The sequence below is a fragment of the Rhizophagus irregularis genome, chromosome 18 (assembly GCF_026210795.1).
Source record: "Rhizophagus irregularis chromosome 18, complete sequence".
NCBI classification, from domain to species: Eukaryota; Fungi; Glomeromycota; class Glomeromycetes; order Glomerales; family Glomeraceae; genus Rhizophagus; species Rhizophagus irregularis.
Window position 1 is genome coordinate 1,393,898 of NC_089446.1, and position 22,525 is coordinate 1,416,422.

General features: G+C 30.6%; 3 protein-coding genes across 3 annotated transcripts; 2 read left to right on the forward strand and 1 right to left on the reverse strand.

The window, feature by feature from the left end:
* Positions 1-7,341: 7,341 nt before the first annotated feature.
* OCT59_009949 (uncharacterized protein) lies at positions 7,342-8,458 on the forward strand (the record flags this gene model as incomplete). The annotated part of the gene is made up of 3 exons (XM_066132689.1): positions 7,342-7,548; positions 7,618-8,283; positions 8,348-8,458. 3 exons carry the CDS (start codon positions 7,342-7,344, stop codon positions 8,456-8,458), a joined length of 984 nt encoding a protein of 327 aa, XP_066000307.1.
* Positions 8,459-9,746: 1,288 nt separating this feature from the next.
* OCT59_009950 (uncharacterized protein) lies at positions 9,747-10,025 on the forward strand (the record flags this gene model as incomplete). Its single annotated transcript, XM_066132690.1, has 1 exon — positions 9,747-10,025. The coding sequence occupies one exon, from the start codon at positions 9,747-9,749 to the stop codon at positions 10,023-10,025; it is 279 nt and encodes a 92-aa protein (XP_066000308.1).
* A 1,338-nt stretch (positions 10,026-11,363) lies between these two features.
* OCT59_009951 (uncharacterized protein) lies at positions 11,364-13,354 on the reverse strand (the record flags this gene model as incomplete). Its single annotated transcript, XM_066132692.1, has 3 exons — positions 11,364-11,783; positions 12,153-12,567; positions 12,645-13,354. 3 exons carry the CDS (start codon positions 13,352-13,354, stop codon positions 11,364-11,366), a joined length of 1,545 nt encoding a protein of 514 aa, XP_066000309.1.
* Positions 13,355-22,525: the final 9,171 nt, after the last annotated feature.

Genomic DNA, 22,525 nt, shown 5'->3' on the forward strand with positions numbered 1-22,525 from the left:
GAGGCGGACAAAGAAAACCAAACTCCTAAAAAACGAAATGAAGTTTTAAGAGGTAAGGAAGAAAGGGAAAGAGATATATCGGAAATTAAAAGGGAAGGTGAAAGTTCAAAAGTAATCTTCGAAGAAGGCGAAGAGGATGAAAGAAGAACATATTTTGCTGAATTGGCTTGAACATTATTTAAAGTATAAAATTCAGCAGTAATAGAGAGGCGATCTTCTATTCCAGATTTTGAAGAAGAAATAAGTGTGGAATCATCCATAAACGTTAAATGTGAAATTGGTAAAGAGTGTTGTTCAAATTCAAGTGGAGAATAATTTAAAAGAGCCGAAGATTTTAAAATAAAAGGATCTCGTGCTTCTTGATTCAAAACAGTAAGTAAGGGATCCAAATAAATAACCCAAAGAAGAGGGGAAATGATTTCTCCTTGATCGATACCAACACGTACTCTATAAGCAGCTGTATCGCCATGACAAGTAATAACCTTATTATTTCGTCGTGTAAAAAGATTCAAAATAAATCGCACTAAAAGTGCAGGAATATGTAATCTATCTAAAGCTAGTTTAAGCATATTTAAATCCATAGAATCAAAAGCTTTAGAGATATCTTGAGAAACGATCCATAGTTCCTGATCATCAGTAGAGTCATGTTTTTGTTGATGAATAATCGCATCAAGCATTTTGATAGGGACATCAGTAGAACCACCAGGTAAACCCGCAAAGTTACCTCCTTGAAGAATTTTACCATCAGCAAGGATATTGGAGAGACGATTTGTGATGACCTTAACTACACATTTACGAATTGTTTCCAGAAGGGTAATAGGTCGAGTGTTCTTGAGTTGAGCATCAAAGTCATGAGGTTTAGGAATAGGATACACCACAGCTTCACGCCAGTCAGCAGGAATATCACCGCGAGAAAGGCAGGTATTGGCCAATAAAAGAGAGAAATCTAAGGCTTCACCGGACAGATGTTTAATCATCTCGTAGGAAATTTTTGAAGGGCCGGAAGCTTTATTATTTGGCATGGAGGAAATCACAGCAGACCATTCTTGTAGAGAAATAGGTGCCAAAACAGGATCGTACAAAGAAGCAGACACGTTAGCAAGAGGAGTGTAAGCTTGTTGCCATCGGGCGGGAAATGAATTGATGGAAGAGTAGCGGACCAACGGAGGAGAAACAATTGATTGAAAATGAGAAATAGCAGCTTGTTTAATATCCGAAGGATCCGTTAATAAGGTAGGAGTTAAGTCCAGGACAACCAGGACACGGTCAAGAACAATTGAACGTTTTTCTACTGATAAGGCAGAATCTATAAAGGTGCCGAGCGAGTTCGAAAAGTGTTCATCACGTAGTGCAGTATAATATTCCACTGAGTCCGTAAGGTGTTGGGCGAATTTAGTAGACAAAAAGGCAGAGACTAAATTCTTCTGTGATCGTAAAAACGATTTAAAGACAGATGTAGGGGTTGTAGAATAGGTAGGAACTGAATAATCAGGAAATAAGGATGCAAGATTATCAAGATGGGAGGGCAAAGCAGCAGTCATTTGTGCAATCTGAGTAGGCCGATTAGAACGACGAGTAGTAAGGCGATATAAAAATCGATCTAAAAACTTGTTAATAGCAATAAGTTTGGTTAATTCAGGAGAGTACGAATGTCGGTGTGTATTGGAGACTTTTTGAAAAGGTAAAGTTTCTATTGCAGCACCAATTATGGCTGCTTTCAATGCATGCCACATACGATCAAGAGAAAGGGAAGAGAAATCAAAATTAGGGTGATATTGTCTATCTAAATAAACTCCAAGAGAATCATCTACTTCAGTGGTAAAATTATTCCATTGTTCAACTGAAGTGGAAGCGTAAGAGAAAATAGTACGCATTTCTTTTTTTTGTTTGAGACGGGATTTAGCCAAAATAGCCAAACAAGAGCTAAAGTCAAAAACAGTTGTAAGGACTTTGTGATCGGTAAAAGGACGATCAAGAAGACCCGGGCAAGTAACCACTTGCGAAAAAAGACCAGGAGCAGGAAAACCAGGTGAAGACCAGATATAATCCAGTCTCGAAGATCCATTATCGTGAAAGAAGGTGGGATCAGGACCATTTGTAGAAGAGTGAGCTTGATGATCGGTAAAAAACCGAGAAGAAAGCAAGCGAAGAAGCTTAAAATGACTAGATGAATAATGGGAATGAGCAACTTCATCAATATTAAAGTCGCCAAGGATAATTACAAAATAATTATTATCTCTGGCATAATCAAGCCAAGAGAGGAGTTTAGCAATAAGATCATTACAAATAGATTGATGAATAGAACCAGAAGGGGGATAATATATAGAAATAATAGAAATTTTTGTTTGATGAAAAAACAAATCTAATTTGAGAAGTCGACCTTTCCAAGGATCAATTGTTTGAACATGCTTATGAAGGGGATTTCGTAATAAAATTCCAACACCATCATGAGGGCGAGAAAAAGATGAGCAAGCCCAATAGGACTTAAAGTGATGTTGGGAGTGTTCATTTTTGAAAATAAATTTAGCATTTGACGGGGAAAGACGCGTATCATTAATAGATAAAGCACCAAAGGAAGAATGGAGAAAAAAATTAAGCAAATGTTGTTGTCGAACTGGGGAACATAAACCATTAACATTTAATTGACCAAATTTGATAAGGGGAGAGGGGTGAGGGGAAAAGTTGTGTTTTTTGTTGTCCATCATTATTACACACTGATAAATCGGTAATAAAGAAGGGGGAAAAGGAGAACAATTATTGATTAGCTTGGCCCTGTTGCCGAGCTAAGATGAGGTTATTCTGTTGGATTCCTTCTTTAATCGAGCCAGCCAAAGAGGCAACAGTATCAGAAAGAGAGGAGAGACGCTGTTCCATATCAATAGGAGAGGAAGGAGCGACGTTGGAAGGAGGAATAGGAGCAAAGTGAGGAATCGGGGAAAATCCACTTGTTGATTGCAAAGGAGGGGAATTAACATCAACGAGGATATTATTATTATTTTGATTCACTGTATCATCCCATCCTTGCATAGAGGAAGGGATGTAGGAAGGTGGTTTTGCGACAAAAGGTCCTGGAATAGGAGCACGAGCAGCCATAGCAGATTCCAAATTGGTGATGCGGCTGTTCATGGTAGCAAATTGTGTGGTAAGAAGGGCTAATTCTTCAACTACTTTTTCAAGAGCAGCACCAATAGATTTCCAATCAGTAAGCACAGTAGGAGGAGCAGGGTATGTAACATCCATGCCATCAATATAGTAGTCAAGTTCATTTGCGTCAGGAATACGACGACGTTGATTGTCATTGTTATTATTGAGATTGTCGCGATTCCATGGTCGACGTTGAGAGCGAGAACGAGATTGTTGTCGGTTATTAGGCCTGGATTTAGAACGATGGCGAGAAGCATTGGTACGGCTTTGTCCATCATTATTATTATCAGGGCGGGCAAAACGGTTATGTCGTTTAGCAGGGTGAGAAGGAGGTAAATGCTTATTATATAAAGCACGCAATTTATCGTTAGATTGCCAAGGGCGAGAAGGGCGATTGGGTCTAGATGAAGAACCACATCGATCAGGGTTACAATTAGGGCGACCACATCGATGACAAAGAGAAGTGACTTCATCCGGAGAATGCCAGGTAAGGCCAATTTTCTTAAGGGCACATGAAATAGATTTAGCATTTTCCATAGCCGTTTCAGAGGCAAAATGGCAATAGGCGTAAGGTTTGGGATTGTAGGAATTCATAGAGAAGGGAACATTGATAGATTTAGCGGAAATTTCATCGGCAATTTCAGCAAGATCGGCCGCTATAGTACCACGCGGAAGACCGGCAAGTAAAGCGACATAAGCGCGTCTTTCAGCACGTTGGTCAGGAGAAAAAGTAGCGGGGCAAATTCGCAAACAATGTCCTCCACAAAGGACGCCCCAGGTAGAGTCGAGGTTTCGTAAAGCACCAGTAGATTCAAAGGTAATGTATGCAGTACGATAAAGTTTAGACAAACGGGTATGGCAACGAGTAATGTTGCCGTAACGAGAAAAGGTACCACGCAAAAGCGCGTCAGTAAGAAAAAGGGGGATATCGGTAACCACCAGGGTACGTGCGTGTTCTTCTGCCTTAATAGCCTGGGGGTCATACGCATGGAAATGCAAGCCGAACAAAGAATCCATAGGGGAAGCTGTGGCGTTGTCAAGATCTTCCTTTTTTCGGAAGTGGACGATGATCCTCTTCAAATCGTTGGATCCACTACACGTGGCACGACTACCATAAGAGGAGAACAAGGAAAGTTGTCGATCAACTGCGTCGCACGCGTCGCGGTTCGAAGCGAAGTGATTCCAAAAGCCATCGACATCATTAGGAGCGGCTGAGGCGTAGAAAAGCGTAGGTTGAGATTGTACTGCAGCTTGGGACGCGTCGGGGGAGGCAGCACGTTCGGGGAAGGAGACTGCGGGAGTAATTTCTGGGCTTTTGCCTTTATCGTTGTTATTAGCAGGTGCGTGTTGAGAAGCGTCAAGAGAGGAGGTATCAGGTTGAGAAGGTGTCTCATCAGAAGTTGTCTCAACGGGGCCAGGAGGCGTGAGAGGTTTATCAACATCCATGACAGAGTCTTCGGCACTGACTCTGGTACGTTTATTAGTAGAGGTGGTCGAAGGTGGAGTGTTCGAAGGACCAGACATAGAGGAACCTTGACCAGAAACGTTGCCAGTTGGAGAGCTAGAGGCAGGACGTTTAGAAGTAGTATCTTTGTTAGACTTGTTATCTTTCTTTTTGTTATTGTTAGCCATTTGTAGAGTGTCGTAGTTATCTAAAATAAAGAAAATATAAAGAAAAAGTAATAAAAAACTTCGAAAAAATTTTTTATTTTTTTCGTAAATATTGTCAAGTGAGCAGAACGGGAGAGAGTTAGTTTTATCCTTTTCTGATCACTGGCTAACGAGTTATTCAACAAAATGTTAAACATCGGCATTATAATATTTCTTGATTCACGTTTACTGCGCCATTTAACATTTTGCTAGATTTCTCGGTACCTAGTGATTGTAAAAAGATGATTTATAGCTCGTTGGAATCGCCTCATCGAGACGAATCGAATGGTGGTAAGCTCATCTCTTTGTGATCAATATTGACGGAGTTATTACTTAAAAACCATTTAATATTTTTTAATTTCGGAAATTGATCTAGTGATTGGATTTCGATGTATCTTATACCATTAGATTCGTCTCATCAAGACGAATCGAATGGTAGTAAGATCGTCTTTTTAGGATCAATATTGACAGAGTTATTACACAAAAACCATTAATATTTTTTTAATTTCGGAAATTAATCCAGTGATTGGATTTCGACGTATTTTATACCATTAGAACCGTCTCATCAAGACGAATCGAATGGCGGTAAGATCATCTCTCTACGATTAATATTGGCGAAGTTACGATACAATAAAGTTTTAAGTATAATTCTGGCTAAAATTATGTTAATTTTTGGCCGGAATTATGATATACAAATATAAGAAATTTTTTATATAGTCACATCTCTTTATAATCACCAAATATGGACTGTCCCAAATGTGTGACTATAAAGAGAGTTGACTGTACTGATATTTTACGTGAAAAAGCAGAATTTTTTGCTAGGAGTTTTGAAGTTAATAATTTTAAAGCTTCTAATGGTTGGATTTCTAATTTTAAAAAACGTCATAACATGAAAGAATATGTTAAGTGGGGTGAAGCAGCAAGTGCTCCACTTGAAACTTTAAATGAAGAAAGACAAAAGTTGCGTGAAATAATTAAGGATTATGATTTAAATGATGTCTTTAATTGTGATGAGACAGGTAAATACTGAATTTTTCAGATTTTACATGCACTTATTTGTGTTGATATTTTTTTTTGTTATTTTAGGTTTATATTGGGATCTTGAACCTTCAAAAACTCTAGCAAGAGGTCCGCTCTCTGGAAAAAAGAAATCAAAAAAAAGAGTTACAATTCTTCTTACATGTAACGCAACTGGAACAGAAAAATTAACGCCATTTTTTATTCATACCTCTAAAAATCCACGAGCACTAAAAGGTAAAAAAAAAGATGATTTACCTGTTAATTATTATTGGAATAAAACAGCGTGGATGCAGGTCTCTATTTGGAACGATTATCTCAAAAAATTGGATACAAAAATGCGATTGCAAAATCGCAAAATTCTATTGCTGATTGATAATCGCTCCTGTGCATATTACAAATGAAAATACCCAATTAACAAATGTAACTCTACATTTTTTACCGCCAAATACTACTTCTCATTTGCAACCATGCGATGCAGGAATCATTAATTCCTTTAAGGTTAGCATTTTTTTTTCTTTTATTATTTTTTAATGTTTTAACATACACTCACTTAATTTTAGGCGAAGTATCGAAAACTCCTTGTAAAAAATAGGGTTGAAGCATATGAAATCTCACAGCAATTGAATAAAGGAGCCGATTCTTTAAATATTCATGATGCTATTGTTTTTTGTACAAATGCTTGGAATGCAGTAACACAAGAAACAATTTATAATTGTTGGAAGCATACAGGTATACTTCCATTAGTAAATCAAGAGGAAGTGGATGAAAGTGTTAATCAATTAGGAGAAGATAATCAAGTAGAACGGGAAGAAATACAATTTCTAATTGATCAACTCCCATTTGATGATCATATGGACGCGGATGAATTTATTCATATTGATGATCATCTAAAAAGTAACGAAGGGCTGACTGATGAAGAAATTATATCTTTAGTAAATTTAGATAAAAATGAACTAGAAGTTGAATCTGATGAAGAAATTCCATCAGTAATTTCAAAAGTTCAGACCTTAAATGATTTGGATGATCTTGTTATGTTTTTTAAATATTCATCGTTAAATAATTCTATTAATCAAAGTGAATTAAATACATTACAAAAATTGAGACATGAAGTATTAAGATCACATATCACCGATTTAAAGCAGGCTACATTAGATAGCTATTTTACTTCTAATCCTAATAACGTAATTATATAATTGATATTTACTTCTAATCCCTAATGTAATACATAATTGATATAATTGATACAATTTTGTTAATAAATTTTTTGAATTTTATAAATATAGAATAAAGTTGCATGTTTATATATATTAAAATACTTATACCGATATTAATCACGTTATTTATAATAATATCGGTATACAAAATTTTTTTTATAAACCGATAATTCAATATACCGATGCTTTTTCCCCAAAACAGCAATATCGGTATATAGAGGTTTGACTGTATGTACTTAATAGTCCTGCTGAATTTGGGGGATCAGTTAGACCTGATATAGCCACAAAAGAATTATTTCCCGAAACTATTAAAATGAAACTTAGATTAAAGAGTCTTAGTACAGCAAATTGTGATGATCTCGAAAATTATCTACGTGCATGTGCTACGTGGATATTAGATAAAACTACTATATCCGTCAGAAGCAAAGCATGTGAAAATTTTACAATCCGAGAATCAGGTATTTGTAATAACTGTGACCAATTAAGAAGGGATAATCGCCTAATTAAAGCAATTAATAAGGTACGAGTTCAACCATATTATGTATTTATTATGTTTAAATTTAATCATCTGTTTTTTTTGTATTTATAGCGGCGAGCAACTGGAAAAAATATTCGCTTTATTCCAAAATGCTATCTTGAACATCCTTTAAGCAAATTACTTCTTAATATAAATCTCAAATCATTATGGGTATCAGCTGATGAAGATAATGACAATACGGCAATTTGGACTAAATTAGCTCAATTCGGAAAAGATGGATTTTTTAAAGGAGAAAAAACATTTCAAGAATTAGTATCACTAATGATACAAATACAGGGAAAAAAATTAAGAAACAAAAAAACTACAGGTCTCCGTTATTCTAAACACTTAAAACAATTTTTTAGTTTATTATCAGAGAGCAGTCGTGAATATGAGATTTTTAGACAAATATTTGCAGGAATGAGCGTTCGATCTATAAGATACCTGCGAGCAAAAGAAGTTGATGTTGTGACTAATCCAGAATTAATATATGAAAATATACTAAAATTTTCTCAGTTAATTAAAGCACTTAATTGGAATGGACTTGTTGTTGGAATGACAGATTGTACAAAAATTCGACCTAAATTTACTTATTCAGATGAACTAGATGGTATTGTTAGATCTACTTTAAAATTATCAGAGACTTCGGTTCAAACATATGATGATATTCATAATGTTATAAATTATATAAAACAAAAAAAAGCTATTGCAACTCAAGTTAGAGTAATAGTATTAAAGGTATGAATTAAATATAATATAAAAATTAATTAAAAAATTATTTACATTTTAAGTATTTTTTTAGATTCCAATTGAAAAAATTCTGCCTTTTGTAATTTTTATGTTACCAACAAATGGGGGATCTAATGCTGCAGAAATTTATGACCTTCTAATAAATGTAATAACCATGTCCTGAGATGCAGGTATTAATTTAGTTAGTTTGGGATCAGATGGTGCTCCTGTTGAATATAATGCGTAATAATTAATAATGAATAGTGAAAAAGCTGAAACTTTTTTTGAATTTCATGATAATTATTATAATGTACATTTCCAGGTGATTATAGTATAATAAAAGTATGATTTTAAAAAGAAATTTTTATTAAATAAATTAATATGTATAGATGCCAATTTATCGAAATTTACCTATCATAACTGTACAAGATCCCAAACATGCTAAGAAAACAGCTCGTAATCAACTTCATTCAGGCGCAAGACTACTTGTACTTGGGAATAATGTAATACTTTACCGACATCTCTTAACTCTTGCTCAATCTCCAGATCATGCGCTTTATATGCGGGATGTTGTTAATGTTGATAAACAGGATGATGGGGCCGCGTATAGAGTATTTCATTCAGACATATTAGCACAAATATATCAAACTGGTTTAGAAAATAATGAAATGCAATCTTTATTTACTTATCTATTTGTGTTAGGTAATAAATAATTAATGTTTATTATATAATTATTATATTTGTGTATAATAGATTTTTTATTTTTTAAATAGGAAATCTTTTTGATTCATACCTAAATCGTAATATTTCTTATAAGGAATGAATTATAATGGCCATGCATAGATATTTTTTTTTAAATATGTGGATTGAATATATAGAAGATTCTAGTAAATTATATAATTCAATGTTTTCTATTGCCAAAAACTTTATTTCTCCACAAAGTTTTAAAATTTTTACCAATTTAGCAAAATCCTTAATACTTTTAATTATATCTCATCGTGAATTTTACTCATCATACCCTTTATATCCTTGGGAACATGGTACAGAGGCTATAGAACATGTGTTTGGTATATCTCGTCAAATAACAAATGATTTTTCCTTTTATGAATTTTTTAAAATTCAACAACGTGTTGCATACCGGGACAAAATTATTAGACAAAATATGCAAATTCAAAAGGAAAAAACATCAGCATCAGGTAAATTAATAAACATTGTATTTCAAATTTTTATATAAATATAATTAACTTATTTGGTTTATTAATTATTTATTAAAATATATATTTGATTTTGATCCAAATTTTAAATCAAATGAAAATATTGATATTTTACGAATATGGCCAAATGATAATGCTATTCATGATGCAATCAAAATAGCATATGAAGATGCGGCTAAATTTATTAAAGTATTAGGAATTAAACTATTAAATGATAAGTCAATTCCACGCTTTTATGGTTGAACATCACATCAATCAATGGCAATTTCTAATTATTTAAATATTAGTTCTGATAATTCAGATGATATAAATGATATCAGTGGATTTGATTTCAATAATGATGAATCTGATTTAAATGAAGATTATTCTTTAGCTAATACAGCTTTAGAAGTAGCACAATTATCACAATTAGCAGATTTGGAGCAACAAACAAATGAACCAGAACAAGAGCATAAGCTTTCAGATTTATCAAAAATAGAATTGGATTATATTCTAAATACTTCAAAAAAATATTTTCCGATGATTGAATTAGAATAAAATGAATTGTTTTATATAGATGGTTCAATGAATATATCACAAATAATTCAAATTCGTGCATCTCATAATGCATTTTCACGATCTGAACGACCTTGCCAAAATTGTCAATTAAATGCAATTCGATCATCCAATAATCAGGCAAAATTAAAACAAAATTCAGCAAATTTATTAGTTTCAGAATTTTTTCGAAATGATAGTACTTTTGAATTAACAAATAGATCACGAAAAGAAAGATGGATGGGAAGAAAAAACTTGAGAATATTGGATTACCTCAACATGTTAAAGGTAAAGGCATTATTTTAATTTTTTAATCTATATATTAAAAAACACTGCAATCACGTAGGCGTTATATTTAGATTAACCATATAAATAAGTCATTTGAATTGTGTAACCCTACTCCTATTCGTCACAAATGTTACACAATACCAAAAAAGGAAATTTTATTTCTGGCGAAAACTGAAATTTTGAGTTACGCAGGATTCCATAAAAGGAAATTTTCGGTTACACAAATTTCCAAAAAAGGAAATTTTGTCTTCTGTTACTTTTCAGAGAAATTAAAAAATTGTGTTGCTCAAATTTCCAAAAAAAGGAAATTCTTTGCAGATCTTTTAATTCTGGCCGGAATTACATATTAACTGTTGTCGTAGACAACAGGTGAACACTAGTTTTTATTTATTATATTTATTTATTATTCTAAATAATAGCTTCAAATATTTCCTATGCAAATATAACCGATAATAATCCATTACAAGAAAATAATTTTATTTTATATATATCAAAAGAAGAGATATTACTAGGAAAAGTATTGTCAATATATAAATTAGTATCTAAGCGACATGCTTATATTTCTTTTTCAAAACATATAGATTCTTTATCTTATATTTCAGTTGCCACATGGGCGAACCCACAGCAAAAGGTGGGGCTCGGACATTCACGTGATTTTGAGAAAATCGCAATTAAAGTTTTTACGTAATTTTCATGTGATTTACTGCGAAGTTCTTAATATTGACTTTTATAATAAAAGAAAAATTTTTACAGGCAATATTTTGAATATATTAGCTTCCATTTAACACCTTGTTTTATTTGTATTATTGAATATATGAGAGCATAACCTTTATACAAGTTTAAGAAAAAACATAACAAATTTATTTATTTCGAAACATTACTTTTCAAATCAATGAAATTGTAAATTTTTTATTGTTACAATTATAAACTATGTTTATATGTAAAAAATATAAGTTTTATAGCGTAAAAATCATAAAAAATGTAAGTTTTATAATGTAAAAAATGAGTAATAATGAAGTTTTTGTCTTATATACGAAAAAATAAAATTTATTTTCACTCATTTTGAAGTTCAGGTTTAGGACAAGTAATTTCACGAAAGGGTACATCAACATAAGGCGCAATTTCTTTATATAATTCTTCTTGTCTTTTTAAGGAAAGGGGTCTAGAAGCAATTATAGGTGGTAAAATGTTGATGGCATAAGAAAAAGTACGAATTGTAGTTTTTTCGTAAACATCTTCAAGTTTATCTTTATAAAAGACAACTCCAGGGTGTTGTGAAGAAAAATAAAAATGATGATATTTTTGAATGTTAGGTAATTTTTTAAACATTTGAAAATGACTCTTAAAATCGTAATATTGAAACCCTTTTCCATTTAAATAACGCTGAGCAATATTGAAATTATTTGTAGTGGAACGGTTGATAATTGAAACAACATCATCCACTGTATTCACTATACTTTTTCGATAGAGTATCTTAATTAGACCAAAACAACCATCACAAATAAATTTTGTGTGTCCGGGTATCATAAAATTTAATTCTATTTCATCATATATACCACGATCAATTAACCATGAATAAAAAAATAAGGTGAAGTTATTTTTATTTTGCCCTACACAATTATCACATGCAACAATTAATTTTTTTTCTCCACGATTATATTTTTGAATTGCATGTAAAACCAAACTTAATGTACAATTTGCACCCTTTCCTTGTTTGCCGTCATCAGCCATTTCACCCTCATCAATAATATAATTAATCTGTTGTGTATTAGGATAGTTGCCAGTATTACAAACACCAAATAAATGCACTTTTCGTGGACTTTTGAAAAACAAGGATCCTACCTGTTGTGGTGAGTGGGGGATTTGTACATTTTGCGCCCAGTCATATGCAATGTGAGCACTTCCCTCAAAAGTTTTGAATAATATTTGAGATCCGGATGGATTAGAATTATTTCGGCCATCTTCAATTGCAAGTGCAATATTTGAATTATAATAATCTCGCTCTTGTTGTGCACGTTTTAAATGGGCCAGGTAATTTTCTGTAGATTCCAATTTTTTCTCATGTTGTATAATATACCGAATGTCCATCTTCATTAACTCACAATTTTCACACAAATCCGATTTTGGAGACATAAATTGGAGCGATTGCATTAAAGATTTCCAAATATTAATAAAAGTTTGTTTGACCATAACACGAGTTTCTGCTCCATGCTTATCCTTATAAGCATTTACATAGTCACGGTATACTGAAGAATAGCTGTAACTTGTTGGAAGAAATACGACCGGTATAGTATTTTCACTGCAATGTTGCCTGGGCGAAGGTATACCATGTACATTTGAATAGTTTTTAAAAATACTTGTACGTCGTTTGCTACATCATAATTAACTTCTACACGTTTCATATTTTTAGGAGCTCTACCAGTATTTCCATGTACACGTTCTTCAATACCATGTTCTCGTAAATGTTGTATAATTGTATCTAAATATTTATGACTAGCTCCAATAAGATTTTCATACGTTGTACAACAAATTAAAAGATCATTATTATAACAATAATTAAAGCGCACAAATTTTCTATCATTACTATTAACTTTTCGTGTATTTTCATCCTTTTGAAAGGCCATAAGCTGTCCTTTAACAACCATATCTCGCATTGTTTTGTCCAAGCTTTCAAATTCAATTCGACGTGCAAGAAAACGTTCATAGCCAATTTTCATAAAACAAGGTTGATCAGAAGAACGGCATGAACACTTTTTTTTTAAAAAAAATTCATCAACTTTTAATTTCAAGCGTTTATAAACCTCATCTTCAATATAACTATCGGGATTTTCTTTAAATTCAAAATTATCTAAATGAATATCAGCTACTTTTAACGATAAATCTATTAATTCGGTATCATCATCATTATCATTTGGTATAAAACTAGGCTCTTTTTCATCTTCAGAGTATGAATATTCGGTAAAAAATGTATTATCTAGATCTTCTAAAGCAGTTAAAATAGTTTTATTTGCATCATCTTTAATAGAACTAATACCATACTCCATATTTTTATTAAAAAGCAATTTTACGATATTTACGATATTTACGAAATAATGCAGTAGAAAAAAAATCGAATTGCAAATTATTTTACTAAATATATCTTAATGGAAAAAAATACCCCCATAAAGTTAAGACCAATAAGCATCTGATTTTCAAAAAATCTCAAAATCACGTGATCTGTCTGAGCCCCACCTTTTGCTGTAGGTTCGCCCACATATATTAATATTGATGACAATTTATTTTCTCTAGCAAGTAAAACGGGAGGCAATTTATTTGCACATATAACTCCAAAACAAGTTATTTATCACTTTGATAATAGCTCAGATATAATTTACACCAATTCAACAGTTGTTAATCTAATTGGTCGTTTATGTTTAATAGGAAATTCTTGGGAAATTTTTGATTTTTTTTCACAAAAACATATAGTTAAAGATGTTAGCCGTAATTGATTGGCCGATGCCGTAATATTACAGCATACAGCATTACAGTTATGACACTTTTCGTAATACTGTAATTAGGCCGTAATGCTGTAATTGGGTTGTAATGCTGTAATTAGGTCGCAATGCTATATATAATTAGGCTGTAATGTCGTAATTTTTAATGGCATAAAAATTTAAAATAAAAGTAATGAATTATAAAAGTAAATTACAATAGTTTATATGTCGTGTAATTTTAATTTTTAGGGGGTACATAAGACGCGTCGCATTTTTTTTTGTATTTTGTATACGCGTTCGTGTAAAGAAAAAAATTATATAATGAACTAAAATCCCTAGGGGTGGATGGTCAGGATGGAAGGTGGGAAATATTAAGTTTTTTTCAAAAAATTTATATTAAATTAGCATAATATCTTTAATAATTAGATGATTTTATGCATAATTTACATATAAACTTTTTTACAAAAAAAAAAAATTATTATTATTATTATTTTTGATATTATTTACCCTAAAATTGAAATTACACGGTCACATATTTCCTAAAATCCGAAATCCGAAATCCGAAATATAATTCCGGCCGAAATTAACGTAATTTCACTTAAACATGTAATTTCAGCCGAAAATCATAATTCAGCCAAAACGGGAATGCGGATCTTTCCTTTTTTGGCGATAGCCGTTCCACAAAAATTGATTTTAGTGGGAACGACACTGGAATTTTGTGTAACAACACTTTCCTTTTTAGGATATTTGTTAATTTCTGCTAAAATTAAGTGCATAATTCTGGCCGAAATTACATACGTAATTTCGGAATTACGGCATTACGGATTAGTTACGGCATTAAGACCTAATTACAGTATTACGACCTAATTATGGCATTACAACCTAATTACAGCATTACAACTTTTGCTTTTTAATGTAGATAGGTTGCAACCTATTACATACGACACTGTGTCTTAATATTACAGTTACGGCTAACATCTTTACATATAGTTAATATTTTGGTATCAATTCTGGATTAAAAAAAACACGTTATTTGTATGATATATCGCATTTTATTAATAAATTACTTATATAAAAATTATAATAGGTTGTTTTTATTTTGGGTAATATATATTAGAAAAATATTTCAGGTTATTTCTAAATTGGGTAATGATACTAGTAAATTTTTGGCTTAAACTGGGTAAAGATAATAGTAAATTTCTCAAAATTTAGACCAACCTTTATATAGAGTTTCCGGGGTCTTGGCAAAGGTTTGGCAGCACAAAAGTAATCTTTCACATTATAATCATTATATGTATAATATTTTTTATTCTGAAAATACATTAGATGATTCCAAATCCTATTTTTTCAGTCAGACAGAGTTTTACCATTCTTATTCCTTAATGCGATGTAAATCAGCATATTTCAAATACTTCTCATAAGTACTTCCAAAACCATTTAGTAAAATTTTAGCAGTTTATAGCAGAGTTATTATACATAGTGATTTTATTGATTTATAGTATTTTTAGTAAGTTTTAGTCAATATATTATAATAAAATATTAGATTCATTTTTATTTAATTATAAATATACCAAAAATTTAGCTAAAAATGTTGTATATATAGAGTATATCATATCATAAGTATCACTTTACAGTTTTATGACAGTTCTAAAACACTTTCAGATACTGATAAGTTATCATAAATCATGACTTATTTTTCTAGCATTATACAGAATATTTATTTTTTAGATGCACTATTACACATAAAATCATTAGATCTGATTTTAGCAAAACTCTAAAACTTCACATAAATGATTCAAAATGTGATACTAATTACTTATTCTGAATGATTAAAAGTTATAAATTTACTTATAGGGTATTATTATAAAAGTGTACATTCACAAAAAATTTAGCTCAAGGTGATCTGTCAGAATTATCAATAGAAAAATAAATTACATGTAAAAAATTTTCAGAAAAAATTTTTGTAACTCATGAGATAGTAAATAATACTCAAAGTTACCTATATTAGTAATTGGCTAAGAAAATAAATGATTTTTTGATTTTTTTTATATGTATATGCTTCGTATGCTTCCTAACGTTTATAAAGTTATTAGTTTATAATAATATAGATATATAACATTATAATCATTGAATAAAAGCTTGAATCTTAACCTTTATATTCAGAATAAATGCTAGAATTTTCAAAATAGAAAAAAAATTTCTTCTTCATTCAAAACCTTCATTAATTTATTATATTAAACCCTATATATATAGCCTTATTAGTTAAAATGAAATATTTGATCTTATAACAATTCAACTTATATTTGACCAAAATCAAAATTATTTAACCTAAATTAATAATGATCTACTATTTGATCTATATTCAACTTGATCAAATAATAGTTAAATATCATTCAATTATACTGAATAACAATTGAATATTTATTACATTAATAATATAATAATAATATAATAAAAAATAGGAGTTTGCTATTTATCGCCGGCGGCGATCATCGCTGGCGTCACGTGATTTTTTAATTTGGCCGGAATTAAATGATCGATATAGAAATTGCCTTTTTTGGAATCTTGTGTAACCCATTTTCTCGATTTTTATGGTGCATAACATCTAAAGGCATCAAATAAAATTAGTGATTTTAAAATGTTAACTACTTAATAAAATTTTATGATAATTGAAAATATAAACTGATAATATTATACTTTAAGTTCTTCTCTTTCAAATTATCGGATTATTTTTTCCATAACTGACATATTTTAGGAGCTATTAAGATTTAAAGTTGATGTATTTTTATATTAATTTATATAATTTTATATGTAAATGAGAAAAATTCGGAATTTTTAATCACGTGAAAATGATTTTAACCAATCATATTAATTTAATTTATAATACATAAAATGATCAACATCTTTATTACCAAATTTAGTAATAATCTAACTTTATTTAGTAATAATCTAACTATATTTGGTAATGATCAGCATAAAAATAAATTTCGGACTATTTACGCTTCTACGTTATGCACTATATGAGAAATAAAATTGCCCTTTTGGATTGTATAACGTTACTCAAGTTTCCAAAAAGGCAATTTTGGCCAGAATTATAAAATTTAGCTGAAATTAATGGGATGTGACGAATAAGGGTGACAAATAGAATTTTTCATACTAAAAAAATTCAAAAGTCCCTAGAATACATAGTAAAAACGGAAACATTATTAAAAATCACGTGACACTGGCAATGATCGCCTCCAGCAATTTTATAAAAAATAATATTAATAAATTTACTAAAATGTCTAAACCAAGATTTGAATTGTTAAATTGAAGTAATTTATTATTAGTAAAAATAAAATTTTCTATTTATGAAAATAATAGCTAAATATTCTCTAGAGTTAATTCAATTTGATATTTAATTCGCGATCCGACCAAGCGAACCATAAAACTTGGCTATTAAATTCTGGTAAAGTTATATATATATTTACTAATAATGCATAATACTTGCGTCCGCAATGCAATGTACAAATTACTAAAATATAATATAAAAAACTAATATTATAGGCATAAAAATATGCCATTTGGCTATCTTAGTAATAAAAGACCGGTAAAATTTTAAGCACCGAAAGACACTTTCATAAGAGCTGAAAATTTGAATTTGAAAAAAAAAAATTTAGTATTTTAAAAATTTTAAAGATAACTCATCATCTAGTGGTCGTAAGAAAATAAAATTTGGTTCATCGGATTCGTCTTGTCAAGACGCATCTAATGGTAATAATTTTATGTCTCCATGACCAATAGAAGGCGAGTTATCCCATATTTTTTCTTCAGAATTGCAGATTCTAAATTATTGATAAAAATATATATGTTCTTATCACCACCTTTTAATGGTCAAATTTTATGGTTCACTGGCAGATCACGAATTAATATTTTACAGGTATAAATTGTTCTAAAATATTATGTATTGGAAATTTGGAATCAAATTATCTTTGCTAATCAAATAAAAACTAATTTTTCATAATATATTAATCAGTTAATGCTGTAATTAATAGAGCATTGTATAATTACACGTGATTTTTAAATAGATGGGTAGAATAGGACCCCAAACATTATATATAATACTGGGATCCGATTTTATATAGACTTACTATGTAATTTTCTGATAAGTCATGTGTTTGAATTTGTATAGCCAATTGGTAATTATTTGATAAGTCAGAAATTTGTTTGTATAATAATAATGATTTTTAAAGCAAGTTAGATTTTATTTTGTATAAAATATTATATAAATAAATAAATAAATATGTATATCAGTCAGTGGAAATGTCCCCAAAAATTAGAGAGAGATTTTTTGTACTATGATATCTCAATATAAATTATTGGGATAGTATGGCTATATGGCATATAGTATATATGTAAACTTAAGGTTGGCCAAAGTTGGTACAAATGGCTAAAATTGACAATTTTCAGATCTTAATTCTGGCTGAAATTTTCTTAATTCTAGCTGAATTCGTAATGCTGGCCCAAATTACATTAAAATCGAAATTTTCAGGTCAAAGGTAACACCATATTTATGCAATGTAACATTTTTTTCAACAATAATAAACATGTTCGTTCAAGGTTTGAAAAATATTTTTGAACTTTTTAAAAGTCAAAAACTTCACTTTATTCGGTTGCATCTAGCCAAAGAAAGTAGTCAATTATATGGTTATTTTAATACAACAAACTAATAAAAATTAAGAAAATTTATTTAACCTTATTTTTTTGCTTATCAGTCACCGGAAATGTCACATGCAGATCATTTTCATAATAAATCGATTTTGTGTAATGTTAATCCAACAACTTTATTTTATAATTATCGTCAAATTCCAAATGTACCACGCTTGTGTAAATTACAAAATTTATAGATAATCATGTGTTCTATAAATTTTATCATTGCTTTCTATTTTAGTAAATTTTTATTTTCATTTTATATTTCGTGCAAAAAACCCTTAAAAAAAGCTTTTCTTTGAGATTAAAGTTGAGAAATAGAATAAAAAATATTTTTAATAATAGTAATATATGCAAATTCACGAGAAGAAAATGTTTTTCTAAGTTATTAATGACAGTCAGTTAGGTAGTTTTTGTGTAAACCGTAAAAAATTGGATTTTTTTTATTATAAGGAGCTTTTTAATATAAAAAATGAAAAAAAAGTATATAAAAATCATTTATTTTTGTAAGTTATCGATATCCTCTCATATCTACAACTCTTCAATTATACTTGTTAGTTATACAATACTATATGCTAATACTAATTTCTCTTCTCTAGGCGGTCTGGAATTATTTTTGATGATTTGGAATTTCTTATTCTTTCAGCTTAGAAATTTTGCCTAAAGTAAAGATAATTATTTTTTTTCTCATACTACCATTACTTATTTTATAACTAATATGGATTGTTTGTCCTTTTTTTTATATAGGTTTAATAGGGTTTAATAGTAGTTAAAAATTATTTTTGACTAGTGTTCTGAACGGGTCAGGTCAGGTCGGGTAATCCGTCTTACCCGACCTGACAAAAAAAATTGGGTCGGGTCGGGTCGGGTAACCCATCTTACCCGACTCGACCCGTTTGACCCGTTTGACCCGTGTATCAAAAATGATTAAAAAATTAAAAAACCCTGGGTTTTTTAATTGAAAACGTCAACCCGACATTTTTTAGTTAAAAAAAAACAAAAAATGCCAAACTTGACGTTTTTCTGCTAAAAAAGTAACGTTTCGACATTTTTTTAATATTTATTATATGAAAAAATGCCGAAACGTTTTTTTTGTATTAATTATTATAGAAAAAACGTTTCGGCATTTTTTCATATAAAATTATTAAAAAAAAATGCCGAAACATTTTTTCTTAATAATAATGCAAAAAAAAAACGTTTCGGCATTTTTTTTTAATAATTTTATATGAAAAAACGCCGAAACGTTTTTTCTATAATAATTAATACAAAAAAAAATGTTTCAGCGTTTTTTTTCTAATAATTTTATATGAAAAAATGCCGAAACGTTTTTTCTTAATAATCATGCAAAAAAAAATGTTTCGCGTTTTTTTCTAATAATTTTATATGAAAAAACGCCGAAACGTTTTTTCTATAATAATTAATATAAAAAAAAACGTTTCGGCGTTTTTTTTTTAATAATTTTATATGAAAAAACCCGAAACGTTTTTTCTTAACAACTAATACAAAAAAAAAACGTTTCGCGTTTTTTTCTAATAATTTTATACGAAAAAATGCCGAAACGTTTTTTCTTAACAACTAATACAAAAAAAAACGTTTTTAGCGTTTTTTTTAAATATAATTTACATGAAAAAACGCCGAAACGTTTTTTCTTAATAAGTAATATAAAAAAAAACGTTTCAGCATTTTTTTTTTAAATTTTATATGAAAAAACGCCGAAACGTTTTTTCTTAATAATAATGCAAATAAAAACGTTTCAGCGTTTTTTTTTAATAATTTTATATGAAAAATGCTGAAACGTTTTTTCTATAATAATTAATACAAAAAAAAATAGTTCGGTGTTTTTTTTCTAATAATTTTATATGAAAAAACGCCGAAACGTTTTTTCTATAATAATTAATACAAAAAAAAACGTTTCAGCGTTTTTTTTCTAATAATTTTATATGAAAAAATGCCGAAACGTTATTTCTATAATAATTAATATAAAAAAAAACGTTTCGGCGTTTTTTTTTATATGAAAAAACACTGAAACGTTTTTTCTTAATAATAATACAAAAAAAAAAACGTTTCGGCATTTTTTTTTACATATTTGACCCATCTGACCAGAAATATTATGTCGGGTCAAATGGGTCAACGGGTCAGGTCAAACTGTAACCTGATCTGAGGTCAGGTCATAAATTTGATGACCCGACCCGAAATTTTCGGGTCAACCCGACGGGTCACCGAATTGACCTGACCCATTCAGAACACCTTAACGGATAACTGTCGACTTCCTCATCACTAGTTATAAATTTGGCTAGGACACACGAGCTTTTTGTATGTCGAACTGACATTGCGGAGCCAAATACTTTGGAACCAATTCGGCATCTTCCAAATTGATTTATCTTTACTCGAATTGTTATAGAATCTTGGATAATTTCATCTGCTGGTTTGCGAAACTTATACATTTCGATATAAGAAGCATTATAAAAAGCAACCATCAGTTCGAGCATTGATTCGGTCATTATTGCTTCAGAACTAAGCTTCAGCATTTCTCCAGGAAACGGCTCGCATCCAGTAATAGTCGATTCCTGTATGTTTTTAGCATTTAGCCAAAACCGCTCTAGTTCATCTGAAGAAAATTGGTCTGCAGCCGATATTGAACCAGTTGTGAGTCGATCTTCAAGCAATTCTAAGCCTTTCGTTTGAATGTCAGAACTAATGAGATTTCCAATTCGATTATCATTCATTATCCGACACATTATTTTCGGTTCAATTTGTCTATTACTTGTTGGCAACGAGCCTTAAAAATTATTAAAAATAAGACTAACAATGTAAACATCCGAATAAAGTAAAAAAAGTAAAAAAAAGAATATCTTACCGAGTATTCCATTCATACGCTCAAATGAAAAACACCAAAATGCATACAATAGACTAAAATCATTCGAACAATCGCACAAATGGAGCGAAAGGTGAAGATTAGGCGTAATTTTTATTCTTCCATAGTGTACTTCAATAAGCTTAATTATTTTAATTAGCCTCTCATGAGCTTCTTCCATTAATTCAATTTCTAAAATTCGGCTTACTAAAATAGAACAAACTCTAACGAAATGTGTCAAGATTTTTTGATCTTTTGACGGTAAATGTTCCCACAATGAGGTAGTTGCGTAGATCATAAAGAAAATTCGCCACTGATCAGCTGTATAGTTCGAAACCCTTTTCCGCGCTCAATATTCCCGGGAATTTGTCCTAAATCAGCCGGTATTTTGAATTGATTCATTTTTTCTTGAATCTGCTTTAGATCGTTCAGGGTTAAAACACATTCGTCAATCCAAATCCTCTTCATTATCCACCTCGCAATTCCTAAGAATAAGCAGTGCATTGGATCTACAATAATAAAACGAATTGGGTCAAAGTACGGCAATCGAAGTAACTCCGACCACCTAACCCCTTTTTCACTAACGAAATTCTTTCTTGAATTGGTGGAATTGCAACTTCGCCATGCAAGAGCATTCCGACGATGTTCGGTCGAATCACGAGTAATGAACCAATTCTCCATATCCTCCATACCTGCAAAATTATGTTGGTGGTCTTCATAATTTGCTCGTTTCATACACCGATGGCAAGAAACTAAAGCTGAAATGTGCCCGCATATTTTTCGAGCAGCAGGGATATCGCACGAAATTAGTACTAAAGCCGCACGAATATTTTTCCCATTTTGGCACTCAAATGTTTGATTTAAAGTTATTCCACTCCATAGTAACTCTAATTCATTGACAATAGGCGCAATATAATGATTAATCTTGTGCAAGCTTACTTCGTTCGGTCCTGGTAGTAGACCGAGAACCAGCAAATTTTCGCGCTTGAACCGAATGTCATGGGGTAAATTACAGACAGCCGCGTAAATTACCCCAATACTATAAAATGTACCATCGTAGGGCTGGAACCAATCAAGGTTTATCATTAGTCCTAGATGTGAATCGGCTACTTCTGGTCAGAAAAATTTGGCTGAATTTTCATCGTCAGTTTCTCTTAATGTTTTCCAGATTTGACCGTCATATATATCGGTCAGTATGT